The sequence below is a fragment of the Malaclemys terrapin genome, chromosome 8, assembly GCF_027887155.1.
Source record: "Malaclemys terrapin pileata isolate rMalTer1 chromosome 8, rMalTer1.hap1, whole genome shotgun sequence".
NCBI classification, from domain to species: domain Eukaryota; kingdom Metazoa; phylum Chordata; order Testudines; family Emydidae; genus Malaclemys; species Malaclemys terrapin.
Genome location: NC_071512.1, coordinates 32352165 through 32372720, shown reverse-complemented (window position 1 = coordinate 32372720; position 20556 = coordinate 32352165). Strand labels below are relative to the sequence as shown.

General features: G+C 37.9%; 1 protein-coding gene across 2 annotated transcripts in view; it reads right to left on the bottom strand.

Annotated features, from left to right (window-relative positions):
* RANBP17 (RAN binding protein 17) overlaps window positions 1-20556 on the bottom strand; it is a 270043-nt gene that overhangs the window by 195024 nt on the left and 54463 nt on the right. For both annotated transcript variants that reach the window (XR_008445943.1, XM_054037886.1), the window contains exons 13-14: window positions 17099-17204; window positions 15168-15303 (exon numbers count right to left, since the gene is read on the bottom strand). Coding sequence is in view for 1 of the 2 variants with exons in the window: in XM_054037886.1 (XP_053893861.1) it covers window positions 15168-15303; window positions 17099-17204 (242 nt within the window). In the remaining variant the exon portion in view is untranslated. The remainder of the gene's footprint in view (window positions 1-15167; window positions 15304-17098; window positions 17205-20556) is intronic.

Below are 20556 nucleotides of genomic sequence, written 5' to 3'. Positions count from 1 at the left end.
ATATAGTTGAAGAACTAAAGGACAGCATGTGATTCTATAGTAAGTGTCCAGTATAATGGGTGGAATACTAAAAAGTCCCCTAGATTAATCAAGGGCATTGCTGATCTTATTATGATCATTTAAAAGTGATGCTCCATGAAAGCATTTGGAAACAGAGATGGAAAGGTCTTCCTCTATACCTTACCACAATTAGAAGTAAATGGAACAGATCTCTTAATGCAATGGATTGTCACACAGGACATTGAGCTTGAGTGGACAATAAGTATTGCAAAGAATCCTGAACTGCCTACCTTTAAATGGGCTGAATGACAGGTTAAAAAAAATAATTAAGGGAGACCAAGAGAGTCCTTAAATTAACGTCTTCTTGAAAACAAATTATGGGTATGGGTCACTACTGTCGGATCCAGCTTTGGACATGTCCCACTCAATCTTCTTTATCCAACTAGAGAAACTCTAATTTGTTGACGGCCTAGAGGGAAGGTAGCGAGTGAATTGCTGAAATGCTTGGCTGAGCCACATATTAACAAGTGGACAGATAGAGTTCTGTGTGCTGGATTACTTTTTCTTTTAGTTAGTGAGCTGGAGTCTTTATGTATAGTTGTTTACACAAGTAACATCTGTCAAAAATGTCTTGATTCAGCGGAAAAAGAGAAGGGCGGGAGATGACATTTCACTCTCCTCAGAGGAGGAAAGGTATTGAACCTTAACATCCTCCTCCTCTAATTACACTAGGAAACTCTTTCCTATGGTCCCAGTCTTTTCCCGACATAACCAATCTTTGCGAGTAGGCCAGGCCATTTAATATTTTGGCAATGTCATGCAAATTTGAGTGCAGACCAAGGCAAAGGCCTAGTTCACATTTATGACAATTTCATTACGTTTCCAAAGCAAGGGTACAGGAACACTGAGGCAGTAGATCAAACTTCATTTATATCTCAAACCATAAGTGATCCTCATACTATATCATTAATTTGGCTGTTGTTGCTTTGCAGGAAACAGTTCTTAGCAACTTGACTCTATGTCTTCATCTCCATTAGAGTGAATATGATTTATTGCTTGTTAGATTGGATTGATAAGTGACAGTATCTTGATGACTAGAATCAGGTTCCCTAAACACGCCTTCTTTATGTTACTTGTCTTTCCTTATATCTTCTAAAGGATGCAGATGGTGATTGTTTTTCAACACAAATGCTTGGAAATAAGTCTTGAACTGCAAATTAAAACTAGGAGCAAATACGAACAGCAGAAATGCAGGTAAAGCGAACACATTTTACAGCAATAACTAAGGTGTGATGATGTGACTGGAGGTGGCGGGGGGGGGGAAGGGGGAGGGAGAGAAACGACATACACTAGGAAATTATGAATCTTATTGGACTTGTGCCTGACTGACAAAAAAGATGGAAAGTACTCCTAGAGATTGGACTGGCAAAGATTACGTTTAAGAATGACAAGTCACGTGTGATATTTAATACAGACCTAATAACTGATTGTAAAGCCATAAAGTTTTAACATTTTCACTACTTTATCCTGGCTAACCATCCGCCCATGGCTACATGCCTCAGAGGTGTCTGTCCATACGTAATTTTACCTTCAAAGAATGTTACTTAGGGGAAATTATTTCCTAACAAAAATAAAATCTTTAAAATTAAGTGAATTTAGTGCTCATGAAGTAAAGTTCATTTGCTTATCCATAGTACAGGTATAAAATGAGCAGCAGATGTCCAACCTTCCCCACACTGCCCCAGAGAGGGCCCTGAACCACCTCAACCTGGAGAGTCCATCTCTAGAGGTCAGAAGAATGGTCATGCTCCATGCCCATTCAATCCTTTAGTTTTCTGTTGACAATGCCAATAAAGGAGGTAAGTTATTGCCAGCTGTAATACTTTTTCTCACAAGGATATCTGTCCAGTGACAACTAGACTAAGTCCACAAACTGATTTCTCTAAAAAGCTATTTGATTTAAATGCTTTCTGTCATTACTGACCAGTGCAGGATTTGCACACACAATCTAAAAGTGAAAGGAGTATAATCCACCACTTCTCCCAAGAGCCATCTAGTGCCCTGAAAGCTTCTTTTTATTTGACAGATGTACTGGTGATATGTTATTTTGTGTTTTTTACCTCTCTGAATAACACAGGTAGACAATACACTTTTTCTTCATCCCAAACAGGGATAAATCACCAAAACCACAACATTTTTTAGAGGAAGGGATTTCAAGAAGAATTCCATTTCAGGAGAACCCAAACAGTATTTTTCACCTTCCCCACTGCCCACCTAGAAGACTTTTGTCAATTTCACTTGGGCATAAAGTGAAATTGACAACAGCCTTCCAGCCTCTCTGGCAGCCAGGCAAGAGGCAACCTCTCCACCTCCACCCCAGACAAAAAGGCAGAGAGCCCAGCTACTCAGCCTCCCCATCTCTCCACCAGCTCTTGAAGCCCAAAAGGCAGAGAACCCAGACACACAGCCTCCCCCCAAGCCTTAAGGACAGAGAGGAAGAGAGTCAGAATGCTCAGCCTCTCCAGCCTTGGAGCTTGGAGGGGGGTGAGGGGAAGAGAGGCTAAGTGCCTGGGGTCTTTGCATTGCTGGCCCTAGCACGTGGAGTGGGTGGGGAAGGGAAAAGGGAGAAACACACAGTCTGTGCAGCCTGGCTTTCTGCCTCTCCATGTAACAGAAGGGGGGGGGGGGGGGGAAGAGGTTGAGCACCAGAGTCAGGCCTTGGCAGCCCTCCTGGAAAGCTCTTATCATCTGTGCTTTAAGAGCCTTGGGGGGGGGGGGGGAGAGGGAGAGAAAGAGGTCGTTTCAGTTTTCCCAATGGAAAAATCAAATTTTTTTGGCAAAGCTGAAATCTTCCTGTAGAACATTTTGGTTTTGTGAAAAGGCATTTTTCACCAGAAAATCATTTAGATGAAAAATTTCTGACCAGCTCTATTAAAGATGCTTTGTTTTAAAAATCCTAAAGCATACAGAACATCCTTGATCTAAGGCCAATATAGAGTACCAACAAACAAATATATTACAGTCAGGCAAATATAAAAGTCCAACATGAATAAGCTTTAAATAGTTAATAAGTTAGGGAAGGGAAGACTATTTGGCTATTAGGAGGATTTAGTAAGGAAGCTGCCCCTAGTTATTATAAGTGTTTCCAGTACACCTGTATTCAAAACACATCAAAGAGCATTGCAAGATGAAGTCGGGTGCAACATGTAGCCCCTAACAGCTGCTTTGCCTGACATTTTCAATTCCTGAGATGAGTAGATGAATTAATTAATGATATTCACTTGTTGTTGAAACAGAAAATATTAATTCATGCAATTTGTTTAATTCTCAAGTTCTTAAAAGTTAACTTGAATCTCTGCCATCCTGTTGCAATGTACTCAGGAGTTAAAGACTGCCCTAGATGTGTATTTTGTTTAAAAAGAACCCCACAAAACACAGAAGAAGCAGAGCAGAAGAGCACATTTTTCACTTTGTGGGTCATTCTGACACCATATATTCTACACTACTCATTACCCATTTGACCTAGTTTAGAAGTTGTAATATCTGGATTTATGTAAGATAAGAGCAGGAAGAGAACCCTAAGATATGAGAATCTCCCCTTGATTATAGCAGGAGCAGAATATGGCCCAAGACAGTGACATGATATAAGAACACACTCTTAACTTCCACTCCAACCACACACTTGGAATAGGATTTGGGGAGAGTTTTTTTTTTTTTCCATTCCTTTCTGAATCTCTGTACTAAATGCCCTGCAATACAACCCTCATTATAACAAAGCATGCTCATAGCTCTTTCTGACATACTGTGCCACTGATTTATCAGCACTTGGCTTTATATATAACACCACCCCCTCACCCCACAAGATTAATTTGTTCTGGGCAATTGCTATTAAAAAATACTAATCTCTCTCAAATCACAAATTATAATCATATCCAAATAACCCGATAATATATTTGCCAAGCACTTAAGATGTCAATCATTTGAATGGATGCAGTATTACTTTTAAAGTCTGCAAGTGATGGTATCAATTCTGAATCGTTTAAATATTAGTTTACAAAATATTGCTTATAGCTTAATAGCATCATAGATGTAGCTTCACAAAGATATTGGCTCTAGACAGTAATTATATCCTCAGCCTAATGTTGTGGTTAATGGACATACACATTTCAATGATAATTGCAATGCCTGAACATGATAATGTGCCTTTATTAGCAGCTACAAAATAAAGCTGAGTTAGAGCCAGTTGCAGAACTGAACTATGATCATTATTTATTTTGAAGATTGTTTGATTTTTATTAGAAAAGTATTCTCTCTAATAGCACAGAACTTTACAGAAACCAATGTCTTGATTATAAATATAGGATTAAATACTAATTATATAAATGTTCATTCAGGTAGTGGCTGGTGTGAATAAATGGACTAAATGTTCACTTAAACACATTATAAAGTAGAGATAAATGAATGTCTAAGATGTACATAAAAGCATATCTTAGCAGGATCCAAGTGTAAGTAGCAGACTGCTAAATCTTCTGCTAAATGAGTAGTAGCCCCCTTACAAAGTATTATTTAATACATAAAGTGGAGACCATGACAAAACAGGTCATGAAGTCTCATATGTTGCATAAAGTGTTTATTCAAAAGTTAGGAAATACCAGAATTAAGGTTGCCCATTCAACCTTAATTTGACCTACCTATATTCATGCATTTTGGATTAGTCTTTAATTACATAATGTCATGTTACTTCCTCCCCCCTCCCCCCCCCCCCCGAAGACCCCTGCCATCCCAGTACACAGACTGGATGGTGCTGAGGGAATGAATCTTGTCTGTGTAGTGAATAAGGCTGTTTGTCTGTAAGATCCTTGCCTCATTTGCAGCAGAAGTTGGAAGATGTGTAGTAATGAGACAGGAAACTGCAAGAAGAAAAAGAATGTTCTTGTAGTTAAGGGAAGCTGAATGCCATTCTGGAGAAGTGGATTTTATTCCTGCATCTGCCACCACAAACTTCCTATGTCCAATGACATAGAATTACTAATCCAATATGTGGTTAAAATCTGCATGGGAGTCACAGAGCAGGTAATAGGAGACCTTATCATAGGAGGTCACGAAAAATGTAACATTTTGCACAAAAGGTTCAATAAAATTAACCTGCTAAATCTTCTGCTAAATGAGTACTAGCCCCCTTACAAAATATTATTTAATACATAAAGTGGAGACCATGACAAAACAGGTCATGAAGTCTCATATGTTGCATAAGGTGTTTAATTCACAGCTTTGGTTGCAGCTCAGAGAGGAAAGCAATTCAAGTATGTATTCAGGTTTCCAAGTGGGCTTGTACAACCCACGCCACTGTGTCTTCACTGCTATTTTTAGCCAGCCTATCAAGATTTAAGCCAGCATGAGTATTCCCACTTGAGCTGTAATCACACCTCTAATTGCAATGTAGACATACCCTTTGTTTGATCTCAGTTCTCACTAAAGGGTGATTTAGAAAAATAGATCATTTACTAAAAAGGACAATAGCATGTTGTGCCATGTCAGCTTAGAAAGAAATAATAGGACAAATATGAGAAACAGTTTTACATCCACTGATTTGAAACCACAGTGTGCAGTGTATTCTGGCTGCCTGGAGTATGAAAGTGTGGAGAATGTGGGAATTTTTTTACAAAAAATGCGTGACTCAGTTTACCCACTCACATTGTATTGTTACCCACTTGGTGTGACAAAGTTAATTCCTCCCCTGGAGAAGGGAAGTAAATCAAGACTCTCAGAGACCATGTCAACGCTACAGCACTGACAGGGAGCTAGTGGCACCACAGAGGCACAACTATGGCACTGTGGTACTATACTGTAGAAGAGATTTTTCTGTCAGTGTAGGCAGTGGTTCTCAACCAGTGGTATGTGTACCCCTGGGGGTGCTCAGAGGTCTTCCAGGGGGTACTCAACTCATCTAGATCGGTGTTTCTCAACCTGGAGGTTGCAGCTCCCAGAGAGGTCGCAAGTGCATGGCTGGCATTAGGGTGTGGCAAGCAGGGCAACTGACCAGGGTTCATGCCACAGGACCTTATGAAGCTAAGTTACCTGTTTCAGCCCCACCACCTGGGGCCCGGGCTTCAGACAAGGCTCACAAGTGAAAAACAGATTCAAGTATCACACTGAAATGTAAGTACAATATTTATATTCCAGTCAATTTATTTGATAATTATATGGTAAAAATGAGAAAGTAAGCAATTTTTCAGTAATAGCATGCTGTGACACTTTTGTATATTTAGGTCTGATTTTGTAAGCACGTAGTTTTTAAATGAGGTGAAACTTGGGGGTACGCAAGACAAATCAGATTCCCGAAAGGGAATACAGTAGTGTGGAAAGATTGAGAACCACTGATGTAGGTAATCCACCTCTTCAACACCAGGGTTAGATGAGCACAGCTCTGGTGCTCATGGGTGTTAATTTTTCACATTCCCAAGCACTGTAGCCTTGTCAACCTAACTTTTAAGTCTAGACCAGGCCAGAGTCATATAGGCCTGTCTGAGCTGGTATCAAATGGACTATCAAGAACTGAATGGAATCAACGCATCAGTGTGCCCTGGAGAGACAATGTAAAATCCAATGACCAGACATTAACTTTTAATGAGTAGGAAACAGGATCTCTCTGCAGGAGAAAGATTCAGGTTTTGTTGTAGAAGCCTTGAAATTTCTCATCCCACTTTGGTCCTTATATTTTTGCAAGTAAGATTTCCCTTCAAAGTCAGTGATAAATTTACAGATTTCAATTGCCCATCAATCAAAAATAACTTAAGACTGCACGTTTGCTCAAGTCAAACTTATTTATAACATCTTTCACCAGGAAGAAAGGCATATCAATCACATTAAATAGAGAGTGTACTTAAAATTTTGTGCCATATTTCAACTTTGTATTTTGAAACCTCAAAACCAGTTACTTCTTGGGTGGTTATATTTACAGTATTTTGCTCATGTTTAGGACTAAGGTTTTTGGAGAAAAGGGTAGCAAAACAATTGCATGGCTCACAGCTTGGCATTTATTCCAGGCCACCTGACCTATTCAGTCTTTTCTACCTGTCAACACAACAGGTAGGTTCTCCCTAGCTGATTCAGATGTTAAGAAAACACAGTTACTTCTGACATTACCCACCTACACACAACTTACATATATGATCAGTGGGGTAGCAGAGACCCGGGCTCTGCCTATAAAGAGTAATAGGCTTGGACGGCCACTCCTGAAGTCACCTCTCTTTCTCTCTCTCTCTCTCAGTATTAGGTGGGAGACGCTCCATTGACTTCATGAGCTTTGAAGCAAGCACTTTAAGAAAAGCATTCTGTTGCTGTGGAGTACAGTCTTGTTGTCACGCTGTGGAAAATACTAAAGCCAAGATCTGTCCCTATGACATAAATGATTACTGTCTTCAATATACTTTCTTCCACATATTACTGAACATTACTCCAAATTAGAACTATTTCATCAGAATACTTCTACTTTATCCATAATTTCAATCCCCATGATCATTAACTAACAATATGTGCATGGCAATATCCTATTCTCTGATACAAGTTTTTTTAATAACCAGAGTACTGTATATGTAAACTATAACGTATTTTTGATAAGGAAGTCATGGCTTATCTCAGTTTTATCTACACAAAAAGAAATTGTTGCCTCCTCTTTCCATCTTTTGAAACTTTAATAATTCCATACCCCTACTCGAATGTATTACGGAGGTAAGTTGCACCCAGTTGTCATTATGATGCTTCCTTAACAAACTCTACATGTTAAACTCAAGTGAGAGGCATTTCATGCAATCTGAAAAATATTCAGTTCAATTAAAAATAATTGATGCATGGTGAAATAATTCTTCCCAAAGCTGCTGTAAAATCTTCAAAAAATAAAGCTACTTAATAATTTTCATCTCCTACAGGCTACAGAGAAGCATTATTGCATATTAAAAATTGGAGTGCTGTTTTCCCAGAGGTAAAAGAAAGTTATTAAAACAACCTATTTATTGTTGTTATAACTATCCATTTGTGCTACACAAAAAGTAACAATTTCAGTACATTAAAAGAAAAGCTAATTAAGGCATAATTAGTATTTTCTGTATTTTGATAATTAGGGGTTAGTTGGCTATTCCTTTTCAAATTTCTATTTGATGCACCCCGACAATATCTTTAATGAGCAACTAACACTATTGAATCCCTGATGGCTGAGGAGTTTAGTGACCACTACTACATTACTTCCATTTATCACTGCCTCTTTACCTATAAATTAAACTAGCCCTGTAGCTATGTTGATCTACTTTATATCAATTTCTTCATCCATATCAGCTGAATATGTATGGCATTAACCTCATTTACTAGTTGGGAAAAGCTGAATTAAAATGAGATCTAATTTCTAGTGCACAGCACAATTTCAAAACTGCCTGCTAATTTCCACCACCTGTCAGCACAGCAATCCTTTACTTTCTTGTAATGAAATAAAACAGTGTATATATTTTACAGCTCAGAAAAAGGATCATCACTCAAAAGTGTTAAGATATCATTAGTTACGAAGACACTAAGGTCCTGATCCTGTTATGTAGCTTGCACAGGCCAATGGCTGCACCCACACGGAGCCCCAGTGAAGTCAATGGGGCTCCACACAGGCACAAGGATCCTACCGTGTGTGATGCTTTACAGGATCAGAGCCAAAAGTAGCCAAATTATGTACACGTATTTATTGTTCCTACCAGCTCTAATGTTATCATGCCTGCAGAGAAGACAATCAAATAAATAATGAATGTAGAAAAGGGATATCAATGTAAGTCGATGTAACAGACGTTCTGCATTAGAGAACGAACCTGGCCCTAAATTCAAAAAGTGCCTAAATAATGTCAGAATATCCTTCTATTGTGCTTTTAGAAATTGCAAATTACATTTACCAAGGCTGAAAATTATCCTCAAATCAACATATTTTGTTCCTTTCTTCCCTTACAATATACTGTTGTCTAATTTTAACTCTCCTAATTTTTGTTTATTATGATGCAGCTCTATTTCTCAAAAGCTCCTAATTTACATTTACAAGTTAAAAGATTGGAAAAATATCTTAATATGAATGTAGTCCCAAATATTATTTAATAGCTTGACCTTCTTTATATTGATTAAACAGACGAATAGATGGAATGTGACGGTATTATACATAATATACACCAGAAGATCTTCCCCCCCACCAAAAACAATAATTAGTTAACCCACTTCACAATCATGCCCCAATCTAGGAATAAATTTTACTGTGAATAACTAAAATACAATAATCTCTGCTGCCATTTACCCTTCTCTATAGCTTCTATGCCCAAATGAGAATACTGGGCCAGCTGGCACAAATGGAGTAAAACTGTCCATATCTCCCCAGCTGGGCATGGGAGCTTGCTCTTACTCTAGAATACTCTACCATTGAACCCATCCATTTTAATCCATGGGGCATGAAGAAGCAAGGCAGGTCAGAACACACTACACCCCAGTATTCCTGTAAGGTGCCACAGGACTCTTTGTTGGTTTTTATAGACCCAGACTAACACTGCTACCCCTCTGATACTAAACTGGAATGGTTTCCCAAGAGCGGGCCCTTGGGAACCATTGCCATTTAGTGTAGATTCGAACAGCCCCCAGACTGCTCTAATCTACACTAGGGTTATGACAGAGCCAGGGAAAGACAATCAGCCTCCGTTACATTCTCAGGCTAAACCAAGAATCTGACCCATTGGATTTCAAATTTGAAACTTTTATTTTTAAATGGTTCATACTGGAATATGGAACTGAAAATGTTTTGCATTACAGATACTTTTGAAGCTGTCAGATATATACTTGCTAAACCTGATCATTTAAATTAGGAGCTAAAACTCACCCTCCTCAAGCATATGCACAAATAGGTAAAGAGGTAGACAAGCTCATTGGAGCTACTGGACCCAGTTCTGGTCTCCTCCCAAAATTTGTGGAGTTCATACCCTGTGGGTCATCTACAGCCAGATTCATGGAACAGGTTTCTGGGCCAGCATGTGAGAGTTGTCTGTACATTTTAACCAGGGTACTCCCCTGCCTAACCACACAAGTCCTCAGGAAGACCACTCCTGATCCTAACAGGACTAATCTGTGATGGAGCTCTGTTAAGTGCCACAGCCAAATCAAAACACTTGCTCCTACTAATGCTGCTTCCACAAGGCTGCCCTCACCCAAAGGTGTAAGAGAACACAATTCTGGCCCGACGTGTTTTGGAAATCGCTGTAGAATGACCCAATCCTAAAAATATAATCCAAGGTTAAATGCTATTAAATAGCATCACATGCTGTACAAAGTAAAAAGATGCCAAGTGCATAATTAAGGTAGACATAATCCTTAATCCATGGTGATGGGCGGGGGGGGGGGGGGGGGGGGGAGGAAGGGAAATGGGGAGAGTGGAGGAAGACTAAAGATAGAGGCCACAGAACAACACAAATGATGGACAGTATTAGAGCCCTGATTCTGAATTCATTCAGCACCTTAACATTTTGAATTTAATTTCTTTTTAAAAAAATATATTAGGTTATAAAATACGTAAAACCACCAGAACCATCTAGTGAGTAAATCCCATCTCCACTTTCAAATCTAGTACATACTTACTACCATACTCAAAAAACAAAACCACAGAAGTTACGAAGGAGCTGACAGTTAAAAGGAGTCTTTTGTTTTTAAAAATACAGTTTGCTCAAGAGCGTTGTGGGGCATCTGAGTGTGTATGTACATATGTATGCTTTTAACTTTGTATACTAGAAACATAGCAACTCAGTCTATAAAAGGAAATTTAAGCCAAGAGTAACTTTTTATAACTTTACTATAAACTTTAAAATGTATGAGAAACTTAACAACACATTGTTAGTAGTAATGATAGTTGCTATTACTTTGAGGTCAGGATATGCAAATACCACCAAGTTGACTTGTTTTAAGTGACTGCCATAACTTTTATCAAATCTATTAAGTGTATACATTTTATCAACTAAGTTGTACTCCCATTATTTATTATCCAGAAAAAAAAACAACCTCTCCAATGTGCTATATTCAGATTTCCCAGAGTAATATCAAGCCACAAACTGATGAGAACCAAAGAGCCCAGATCCAGTGAGATTTGTCTCCCCAAGCCATAATCGTCCAAACCAGCCCTCTTCCTATAACTACATTAAACATTCATTGCAGCTCTACCACTAGCAGCACTTCCCCAGGGCAGAAGTTCTCAAGCTGTGGTCCATGGACCAATGTCGACATGCTGAGCACTTGTTGGTGGCCTATGTAGCACTTACAGATTATCTTGTGCTGACCTGTTTCCTGCTACTAAACAGTATAAAAAGACAGCTGAAAATACACTCCTTACTTTCCTAATGTTACTCTTCCATTTAAGCATTTTTTGTACTTGCTATGGGAAAGTAATATGAATATTGATGACAGGAGAGATCACCTGATAATCTCTCTATTAAATTGCAGTAAACATAATTAAAGAGTTTGAGAATGTCTGCTGTACAGTAAGTTTAAACTCCCTCTCAACTCACATGTGCATGTACAGAAACACCTCTTCACCCACCCTTCTACTGCTGGCTCCCAATACTTGTGACTGCATATCAACAATGCCCCTACAAAAGTAAATTTCAAAGTCGGAGGCGAAGTTTGCCAACCACTGACAATGGACCAGGAAAGCACTCCTGCCCATCACCCCTTCCCCCCATTCAAAGACCTGGTCATTTATCCCAAGCCCAAAAGGGAAATCAAGTGACTGAGGACGTTTCAAATCTGCCAGTCAGGAGGAAGGAAACACCCCACCATCTCACTAGGATATCAATCCTCACCCCTCACATATACCAGAGTGCTACTTGGGGCATGTATCTGGCTAAAATGTATCTCTTAAATATCCTTAAAAACCATACTTTAGCAATACAACACATAATACATGTAAGAGAAAGGGTCATTTCCCTCTTGAGCGTGTATGTTATTTCCCTCAAATATTCATGATGTTTCCCCTATCACTTACATTTTCTGAACAGGAAGAAATAATCACCTTAAATAATAACACCACAAAAATAAATGTACGTATTGGTCACAAGTTAAGAATATTGACATAAAACCCATTTAATAAATGAGTCAAATAATGAAACACAAAGTGTTCTGTAATAAATAAGACTTTGGCTGCTGAAATAATGGGCCAGGTCCTCCTGTGAGGCTGATCTGCTAATAGATGGTTGGTGGCACAAACCTGGTTTAAAAAATTAAATGTCTGCATTGCTTTGATCCAAATGCTATTCTGTCCAGGGGCAGACCCCAAGCACCATGTTAGAACAGCTGTTGGTTGTCCAAAGAGTTGAAAACACGGCCTAAGATCAGCACAGCCCAGGACAGTTCCAGACACACCTCTTTCCTGCTACACTAACAGCACCTATGTCAGCAATACGCCACCACAGGATTAGCCTTACAGTGGGTAGTCTGGTTGGGCCAGCTACATCAGCTTTAGGACAAAAATACACCAGTAGTGCTGCTCTATACCATACCAGAGAATATAGCCCAATAGCACTTAGAAACATATTACATATGTTAATGTGTACAACTCAAAGATTATGTCCGAGTACATTACTCTTACATTGACAATATAGTAGCACCTGCTCAGTGGCACCGCAAATATGTAGTGGCACCATGGGAACAGCCTTCGAGGCTTTTTCAGTTTACTTAGAAAGGAAACTCTCAAGGACCATTTAATGAACAATAGACCGTAGACAATGAATTTGCTGAATTATTTTCATTGTCTTTCCTACCATCTCTGTATTTGATGTTATTCTTAATTGCCATAGGAGGTTTTGGATAAAATATTTTTTAAAATGTAGCTCCAAATTTACACCAACAAGTCAAAAGAAACTTTGCTGCATTACGCTAACTGTAGAACAAGTCTTGTAATTAAGTTAGATTACTCAATTTTCTCTAATCACTGCTTGTTTTTAAGTATATGAACATAAGATCAAATTTAACAATGTTCACATAAAACTATTTCAAACTATCTCAATATGGCTGAAATATGCAGAATAACCATTATCTGTTTTGTAAATAAAACTTTGTACAACAATCTGAACCATCGTGAATATTTATATAAATGGATATTAACTTAGCCAATTGATATATATCTGTTTTTCTGCTTCCAAGTGTGAATCCTTTTATTGCATATTTGTAGCTACCTGCCAGCAATATGCAGTACCAGAGGATTTACAGCTGCGAGGATAGAATGCCATCTGCTGCTACAAATGCCGCTACAGCAAGAAAAAACAATAAAAAGATAGCACAAGTTCTGCTTTCTGTTTTTATCATAAATGTAAAATATCAAATAAATATACTTTGGGACAGTTTTTAAAAATACACCAACTTCAATGGGGCTCTACACACAGGATTCCACACATATGGAGCTAATTGCAAGAACAGGCATCCAACTTCTGTCGATAACAGAAAAATCAGTGGTCAGACCCACACACAGAGAGGACCCAACATGCACAAGTCTGATTTTGTGTACTTGGGTACAGTCCTCAAAATGGAAAATTCTGGATCAAACCTCTTCCATTATCAGGTGTTAGTGCAGGAGGGGAGTGATAGGCCTCAAGACATTACAGTGGTGAGGCCAATAAGACTCCACTCATGCAAGGAGTCAAATTAAAAACATTTTTGCTATTTAGTAACATTTTAATCAACAGTTAACTATTTAAACTTTCATAGGAATGGCAGTTGTGACAGCAATCTTAAGACTTCTCAGCCAGTAAAATACACGGATTACCATAATAAATTTCATGTGCCTCATGTTATGGTTTAGTGTGTAAGAACTCAAGCTTTACATCCTTCTTTTGACAGGGAAGCCCCAGGCATTTGAGTGTTAATACTTCATTTTACTCAGACCCAAATTCTTCCCCCAGTTGTATATCAGCACTGTCCCTATACCAGAATGATAATGGAAGGCACAGCTTCTGCTGGATTGGCTGGGAGAGGGTGCTAAAAAAACCATGACAGTCTGGTACAGCATACTATACTCCATCATGCATTAACAGGTCATTTCCACCCAGCACCAGCCCAGACAGCAAGAGCCCACACACAATAAGGAGAATTAGGACATCAATATATTTATTTACCACCTGACAAAAATCAGATATTATTGATCAGAATGATTATGACACAATCTTGCTTCCACTGAATTTCAGTCAATTGCAGTTTTGTCAGATTTGAGCAGGAGCAGAATCTGTTATTGTAATATTATAAAGTAATGTGTCATATTTGAAAAACACAAATGAGCTTTGGCAATTGAAGCAACACTTACGTTTCCGTGAAAAAGTAATTCAGCATATTATAAAACTTTATTTTTTAATATCAAAGTAAGGAGCCATTCAATAACCCTAAAGTATGATTCAAACCAAAAGGGATAAAATAATTCTTTGGTTTGGGACTGTTCACCAAAAAGCATGGGTACAATAAGTAAAAAAAAAAAAAAAAAAAAAAAATCTTAGTCACTGTCAAAAGTCTTGCTAAAGATTTGCTTGGGGCTCAAACAAAATTCCTTCAATCTTTCTCAAGATCAACTGATCCTGTCTTACTGATGCTCTCTTTATAACATCTATATTATGACTGTCCCCTACAGTTAAGGTGAATTAACTGCTGCTTCTTCCAAGAATGCATCTTACTTTTCCCTCTTCCTTCCCTATTTAAAATGCAGAAAAGCCAAGTAATGTGAGAAATACAGTGGAAACTGCATAAATGAGTAACTGTCAAAAGAAAAGAACTATTAAAAGAATAAATCTTGTGTACCCAGATGTGAAATATAACACAATATAGCAGAACCCAGTTAAATGTTTGAAATAAAAAATTGAAATGCAAAGTAACCTAAAACTGTTAAATGAATACAACTGTTAAAAATATTAACTCTCTGTATGCCAAACCTTGAAATATACAAGGTGGTAAATCTTCTCAAACTATATAAAATTAATAAATTAAATATCTATAAGCTTAATATCCATCAGACAATGTCTTCAGTTTTCACTCCGGCACAACTTTTTACACATACACTTAAGATATATTAGTAACCCATTTCCTACACAGATTTCTTCATTTTAATTACACAAATCTTGTTTGCTGCAAAGACTTACCTTTGAGGTGCGCTGAAGCTGGTCCCCCACATATGTTTTACGGAATTGATCCAAAAACCAGAGAATCGCAAGTTCTACTTTTTCATTACTAGACCGTGGTAACTGGGCATCCATCAAGGATATCAGCTGAAAAACTCTTAATGCCAAGGGAAAACATTCTCAGGAGGAATTTTCAAAGACACAAACAATATTCTGACAGCTAATTTCTCATGGGTCCATCAGCCATTATTTATTTGCCTAAGCTAGTGTTCGCTACTTTTCTTCCTTGCATTTCCTTCTTTTATAAACTACTAAAATGACCACCACTCACAGCTGCACATCAACACCATGCTTCTTGCTAAACTATGCTCTGTCACTTGAAATACGTTTTTATACTTCTGTCAACTTGCAAAATGCTCTTTTTCTTAGTACAGCATTTATATAATGAAAGCATTAGGTACTACAGCTAAGAAGCATCAGAACTCAAAATGCAAATGCAAAGTAAATTACTTTAAGGGTAAAGAACTGTTTGCGTTTAATGGAAAATGATGAAAAACGTTCTATTTAGAAAACAATCTTGTTTATGCAGTATGTGATATATTATCTGTCTCATTCTTATCTCATTCTTTACTACTTAGGTTTGCATGAAAATTGTGTTTTGGGGCCAGATCCTCAGCTGACGTCTGTGTGCGTACCTGTACTGATTTCAGAGTAGCTACTTTAATTTACACTAAAGATCTGGGCCTTTGTTTCTAAAGTGTGACAGCTCTTGCTTCTCATTTTCCTCCTCTTCTGTTCATACTTAATTCTTAAAATACTAAATCTCTGACAATTTATTTGGTTGCTCTGAAAATTACTATGACTTTTTTCTAATTCTGAAATATGCAATATCTGGATTAGAAGCCAGACACACAAATTCTGTGTTTTAAAATACCTCTCACATTTAATAATACAGTAGAACATCAATAATGATGCAGAGTCAAAGGCAGATTAGTGAAGCCTGAAATGAGGATGTAAATACAGGCAACATTAGCCAATTCTAAGTGTGTAAGTCCCCTTTTTAAGTGTGCTGGGTGTAAAGCCAGGGCAAGTGGGACTCCCCTATTTATCACAGAGAATGTGGTATCCACAATAACCTCTCCCCCGGCCTTAAAAGTGGCCTCGAAATCTGAGTATTTGACTTCAAATGTCTATTGCCTAATTTTCAAAGGTGCTGAGCATCTGCAGTTGCCACTGAATTCTCTACTTGCAAACTCATGTGATTAAAATAAAGCAAGCAATGCAAGAAATGGCCAAATGATAAAACTAACAATTAGCAAAACTACCATCTTAAGTCCATGTACATAATAAATAATAAAAAGGACAGGAGTACTTGTGGCACCTTAGAGACCAACAAATTTATTAGAGTATAAGTTTTATATATATGCATCCGAAGAAGTGGGCTGTAGTCCACGAAAGCTTATGCTCTAATAAATTTGTTAGTCTCTAAGGTGCCACGAGTACTCCTGTTCTTCTTTTTGCGGATACAAACTAACATGGCTGCTACTCTGAAACCTGGCAATAAATAATAACTATCTTTTTAAGTCTATATACATAACAAATGGTAGGTGCAGGTGCTCAGCCACAATCATCCAAAGTTGGACACTCAAAAACTGGGGCACAGAAAATGAAAGGGCAATTTTGAAATTCTAGCCCTAAGTGACTTACTGCCTGGCCACTCAGATCAGGATTAAAACACTACATCCTGGGATCTTGAACCACACCACCATACTGAAAGATGAAGGAACATGGTTGCAATTGGCTCAAATTCACACAAATTAAGTAAATCCCTTGAGTTTGTGGCAGATGACAATGCATCCAACAACTGAGCAAAGTTTGGGCACCTCTTGTTTACCAATAGATGTTAAAAAACACATAATCCCTGTTTTGGTTTGTTTTAACAATACACTTACCGACAGGATAATTCTCCATCCATGGCATCATGTTCATCTGTACTGGTGTAAGTTAATCTTCCTCCTACAACAGTACCAACAAGATATACCAGCCACGCCAGACGTCCTAACATTAAAAAGAAAGAAAAACCTCTAATAAGCAACTACATTAGCAGAGTATAGTTCTGTAAGACATATGACTGTGGAAGAGTCTGCAAGAGTAGTGGTGGAAGCATCATCCATTAAGACATTTTAAAGTGGAGTGGACAAACCAATCAAAATTATACACTTATGAACAATCGAGCACTGACAAGTGAAAAGGCCAGATTTGATGGTTTCTTCCTCTTTAAAAATACCCTTAACTATAAACATGAACATAGGCATTAGACTAGAGCAGACCAGACTTCCATATTGTTTAGTATCCTCTCTCTGACAGAACCCAGTACCAATTGCTCAGAGGAAGGAGGAGCTCTATCCAGACTATCAGTATGACTCAGCAATGTCCAATTTATTAGCGGCCTGCAGAACCTATTCACAGGATATATCAACAGTGGTAGCAATTCCATAGTTAAAGTTGTAATTTGCTTTCCATTTTAAGAGGATGAGGTGCTAAACACACCTCAGTTTTAACTCTCCCTTCTATCTGAACGCTCTCACATCTGGTCTTTAACCATAAGAATTGTTGTTTTTGTTTTTTTCTTTATGGAAGTTAGTTCAGGCTAGGAAAATGAAAGATTTTTTTTTCTTTTTGACAAGACTTCTATTTTTTCCTAGCATTTCACCTCAAATACCGCTTAGTCTAGAAACTCAAATTTGTTTTATTAATGTAAGTTTTTAAAGGTTGTGGAGTTCATTTGGGAGTTATTCTCAATAATTATTTTAACTTTAGGGATTCTATGAGGTTGCTACAAGATTTATAAGCTTCAGGTCTGGCAAAATTTATGAATTCCACAGGCACAGCCTGCATAGTTTGTTACCGCTCATTCAAATAAGGAATTAAAAAACTTCAGAGTCACTCTTGGTAGTTTATAAGTTCTCTAGTTCTGAGCCAATGAAATTAGAAGTTTTGCAGACACAGGGCAAAGCCTGTATGCCCTTAGAGTTAAATATTTCCTGTTCCAGAAAATTAGTAGCTTTCCATCATGTAGTTTTCAAGGGCCGTAGGCACTGCCATCAGAACTGAAAAGTTTTGAAGGTCCATCTTATCCATTAAAAGCTTTCCAGGCCCATTTTGCCAATCTTGTAAGCTATGTGATTGCCACTTCAGAACTTACAGGGTCTTCAGGTACAACCCAACCATTAGACTATCTGTAGGGTCAATATGTAAATTTTGCAAAATCCATACCTACTGCCCTTGTGCTTACAAAGTCTGTATGCACTGCCAGTGGGGCTTAGACTGTATGCAGACTGTAAGCTCCATGTGATAAGTATGGGATCTTCAGGACTGTTACAGTACTAGCCCTGTAGATCTTGAAAGAGTTTTTATACCTGCAGATCATGTAAACTGTGTATCCCAGAAACTCAGGAAATCCAATGCCATGTGGCATAAATTAGGACAGTTTAAATTTCTCCCAGGTAGTTTAACTACAAGACCCTCATTTTCAATAATGGTACCTATTTAGACCAAGGTAGCCCTAGCTAAATTATTTGTATATAACCATGAGCCCTAGTAACTGGGAATACCCTCTACTGGGAAAAAAGGTATAGTGGTATTAAAATAGTATTTTCCCTGATCTAAGAGATTAATTGTAAGAGATTTATCAGATTGTTAGAGCTTCCAGTTGCACATTAACATGTCCCCTCAACTACAATGCTATTCCTGGCCTGTATCTTCACTAGGAAAAAAGTTGTACTGCTAACTCAAGTTAACTAACTCAAAGTAGAATCCTAGTGAAGACAAGGTAGTTTACACATTAGTTAAGGCTATGGTGGTGCATATTCTTTAATTCCACCAGCTAACTTATGTGAAAACCAGAAACTGCCTTGTCTTCACTAGGATTTTACCTCGAGTTATGAACAGACCTGTTTTCCCTAGTGAAGACAAGGCCTTAGAGACTTAGATTTGACCAAAACATGTTTCAATATTGAATGCCAAGGAAAACCTAGATACATGAACACGGCAATATTTTCCTTTTAAACAACATACTAATGGTCACATACTGTCCTTCATGACATTTCTATGTAGAGACTGAGGGCAAAATATTATATTTTATCTTAAAGGAACAGATAAAATATGAGAGAAAGAGAGAGAGAGAGAATGACAGACAGACTTTTCAGATTTGTTTGTTCTGTCTTTCTGGAAGGATCCTAAATCTCTTCATGACTTAACACATTACCCAAAAGTATGCAAGTATAGAGAAAAAATATTCTAAGAAATGTATAATAGAGATTTTGATATATGTATAGCATGTTCTAATTTGCAAAAATGTTAGTGTTTAAAATTTGTTTCACATTCTTTGCTGAATTCTTCATTTGTATACACCACTAAGCTTCATTTAATTTCCCCCAAGTTTTACAGTGACACATTCTGAAAGTATAGAACTTTGATTTGAATTTTTGCAATGAATTTTTGCTGCCCAGGCCCATTCAGCTAAATCTTTCTGAGGTACACACCTATGCCTTAAAGGTTGGATCCTGATTTCTCACACTGGTGTAAATCAGGGATAACTCCATTTCAATTAGTGGCGTTTCTCTGATGTAAACAATAACAAAATCAGGCCCTGCATTTAAACTCTGTGATAATAATGAAATGGGAAGAACACAAGCAATGATAAAATAGATTCTAAAATGTACCACAGAATGCAAATAAGGGGGACATGATTTTCAATACAAGTATTTATAACAGAGCATTCTGATCTATATTTTAACTATCGTGCAAAAACTTTTGCAATAGAATTTGAAATCACCAGCAGATAAAGCTTAGTGATACATACGCTAATGTTCACTTTTACTTCTAAGGCACAAAGGAACATTAATAAACAATTTTACAGTTTTGGAGAGACGTTGATGACACCTACTTTAAAATTCACTAGATATCTGAGACCTTCACTGGGCCATTTCCTCAGCCCCATCACTTCTTCGCAATTCCCCATTTCTGCCCCTCCAATACAGAGTTTCCTCAAAATTCTTTGGTCAAGGAAATGGTGGTTTGCCCCACACCCCCAAGATAAGAAAGCATGGAGGCACTGTCTCTCTTCACTTATCTTTAATCCCTAGCCTTACACATTCTTTCATACAATGCAGCCAGATAGTAGCTGCCCTTGGAGCCCCATCATCTGTACCCCAACCCTCATCCCCTTCCCATGTGCCTATCCTGGACCTTCAATATGTCCTCTGTGAACTTGAGGAAAGATGTGATGTGATTGATTCAGATGACCTCAGACCCACTGGCAGAGGGGACCTCTGACTGAAGACCACAGGGGGAATGATTCTTTGCAAAGATTTTGCAGTATGTACCTAAACAATCTGAAGTAACAGTA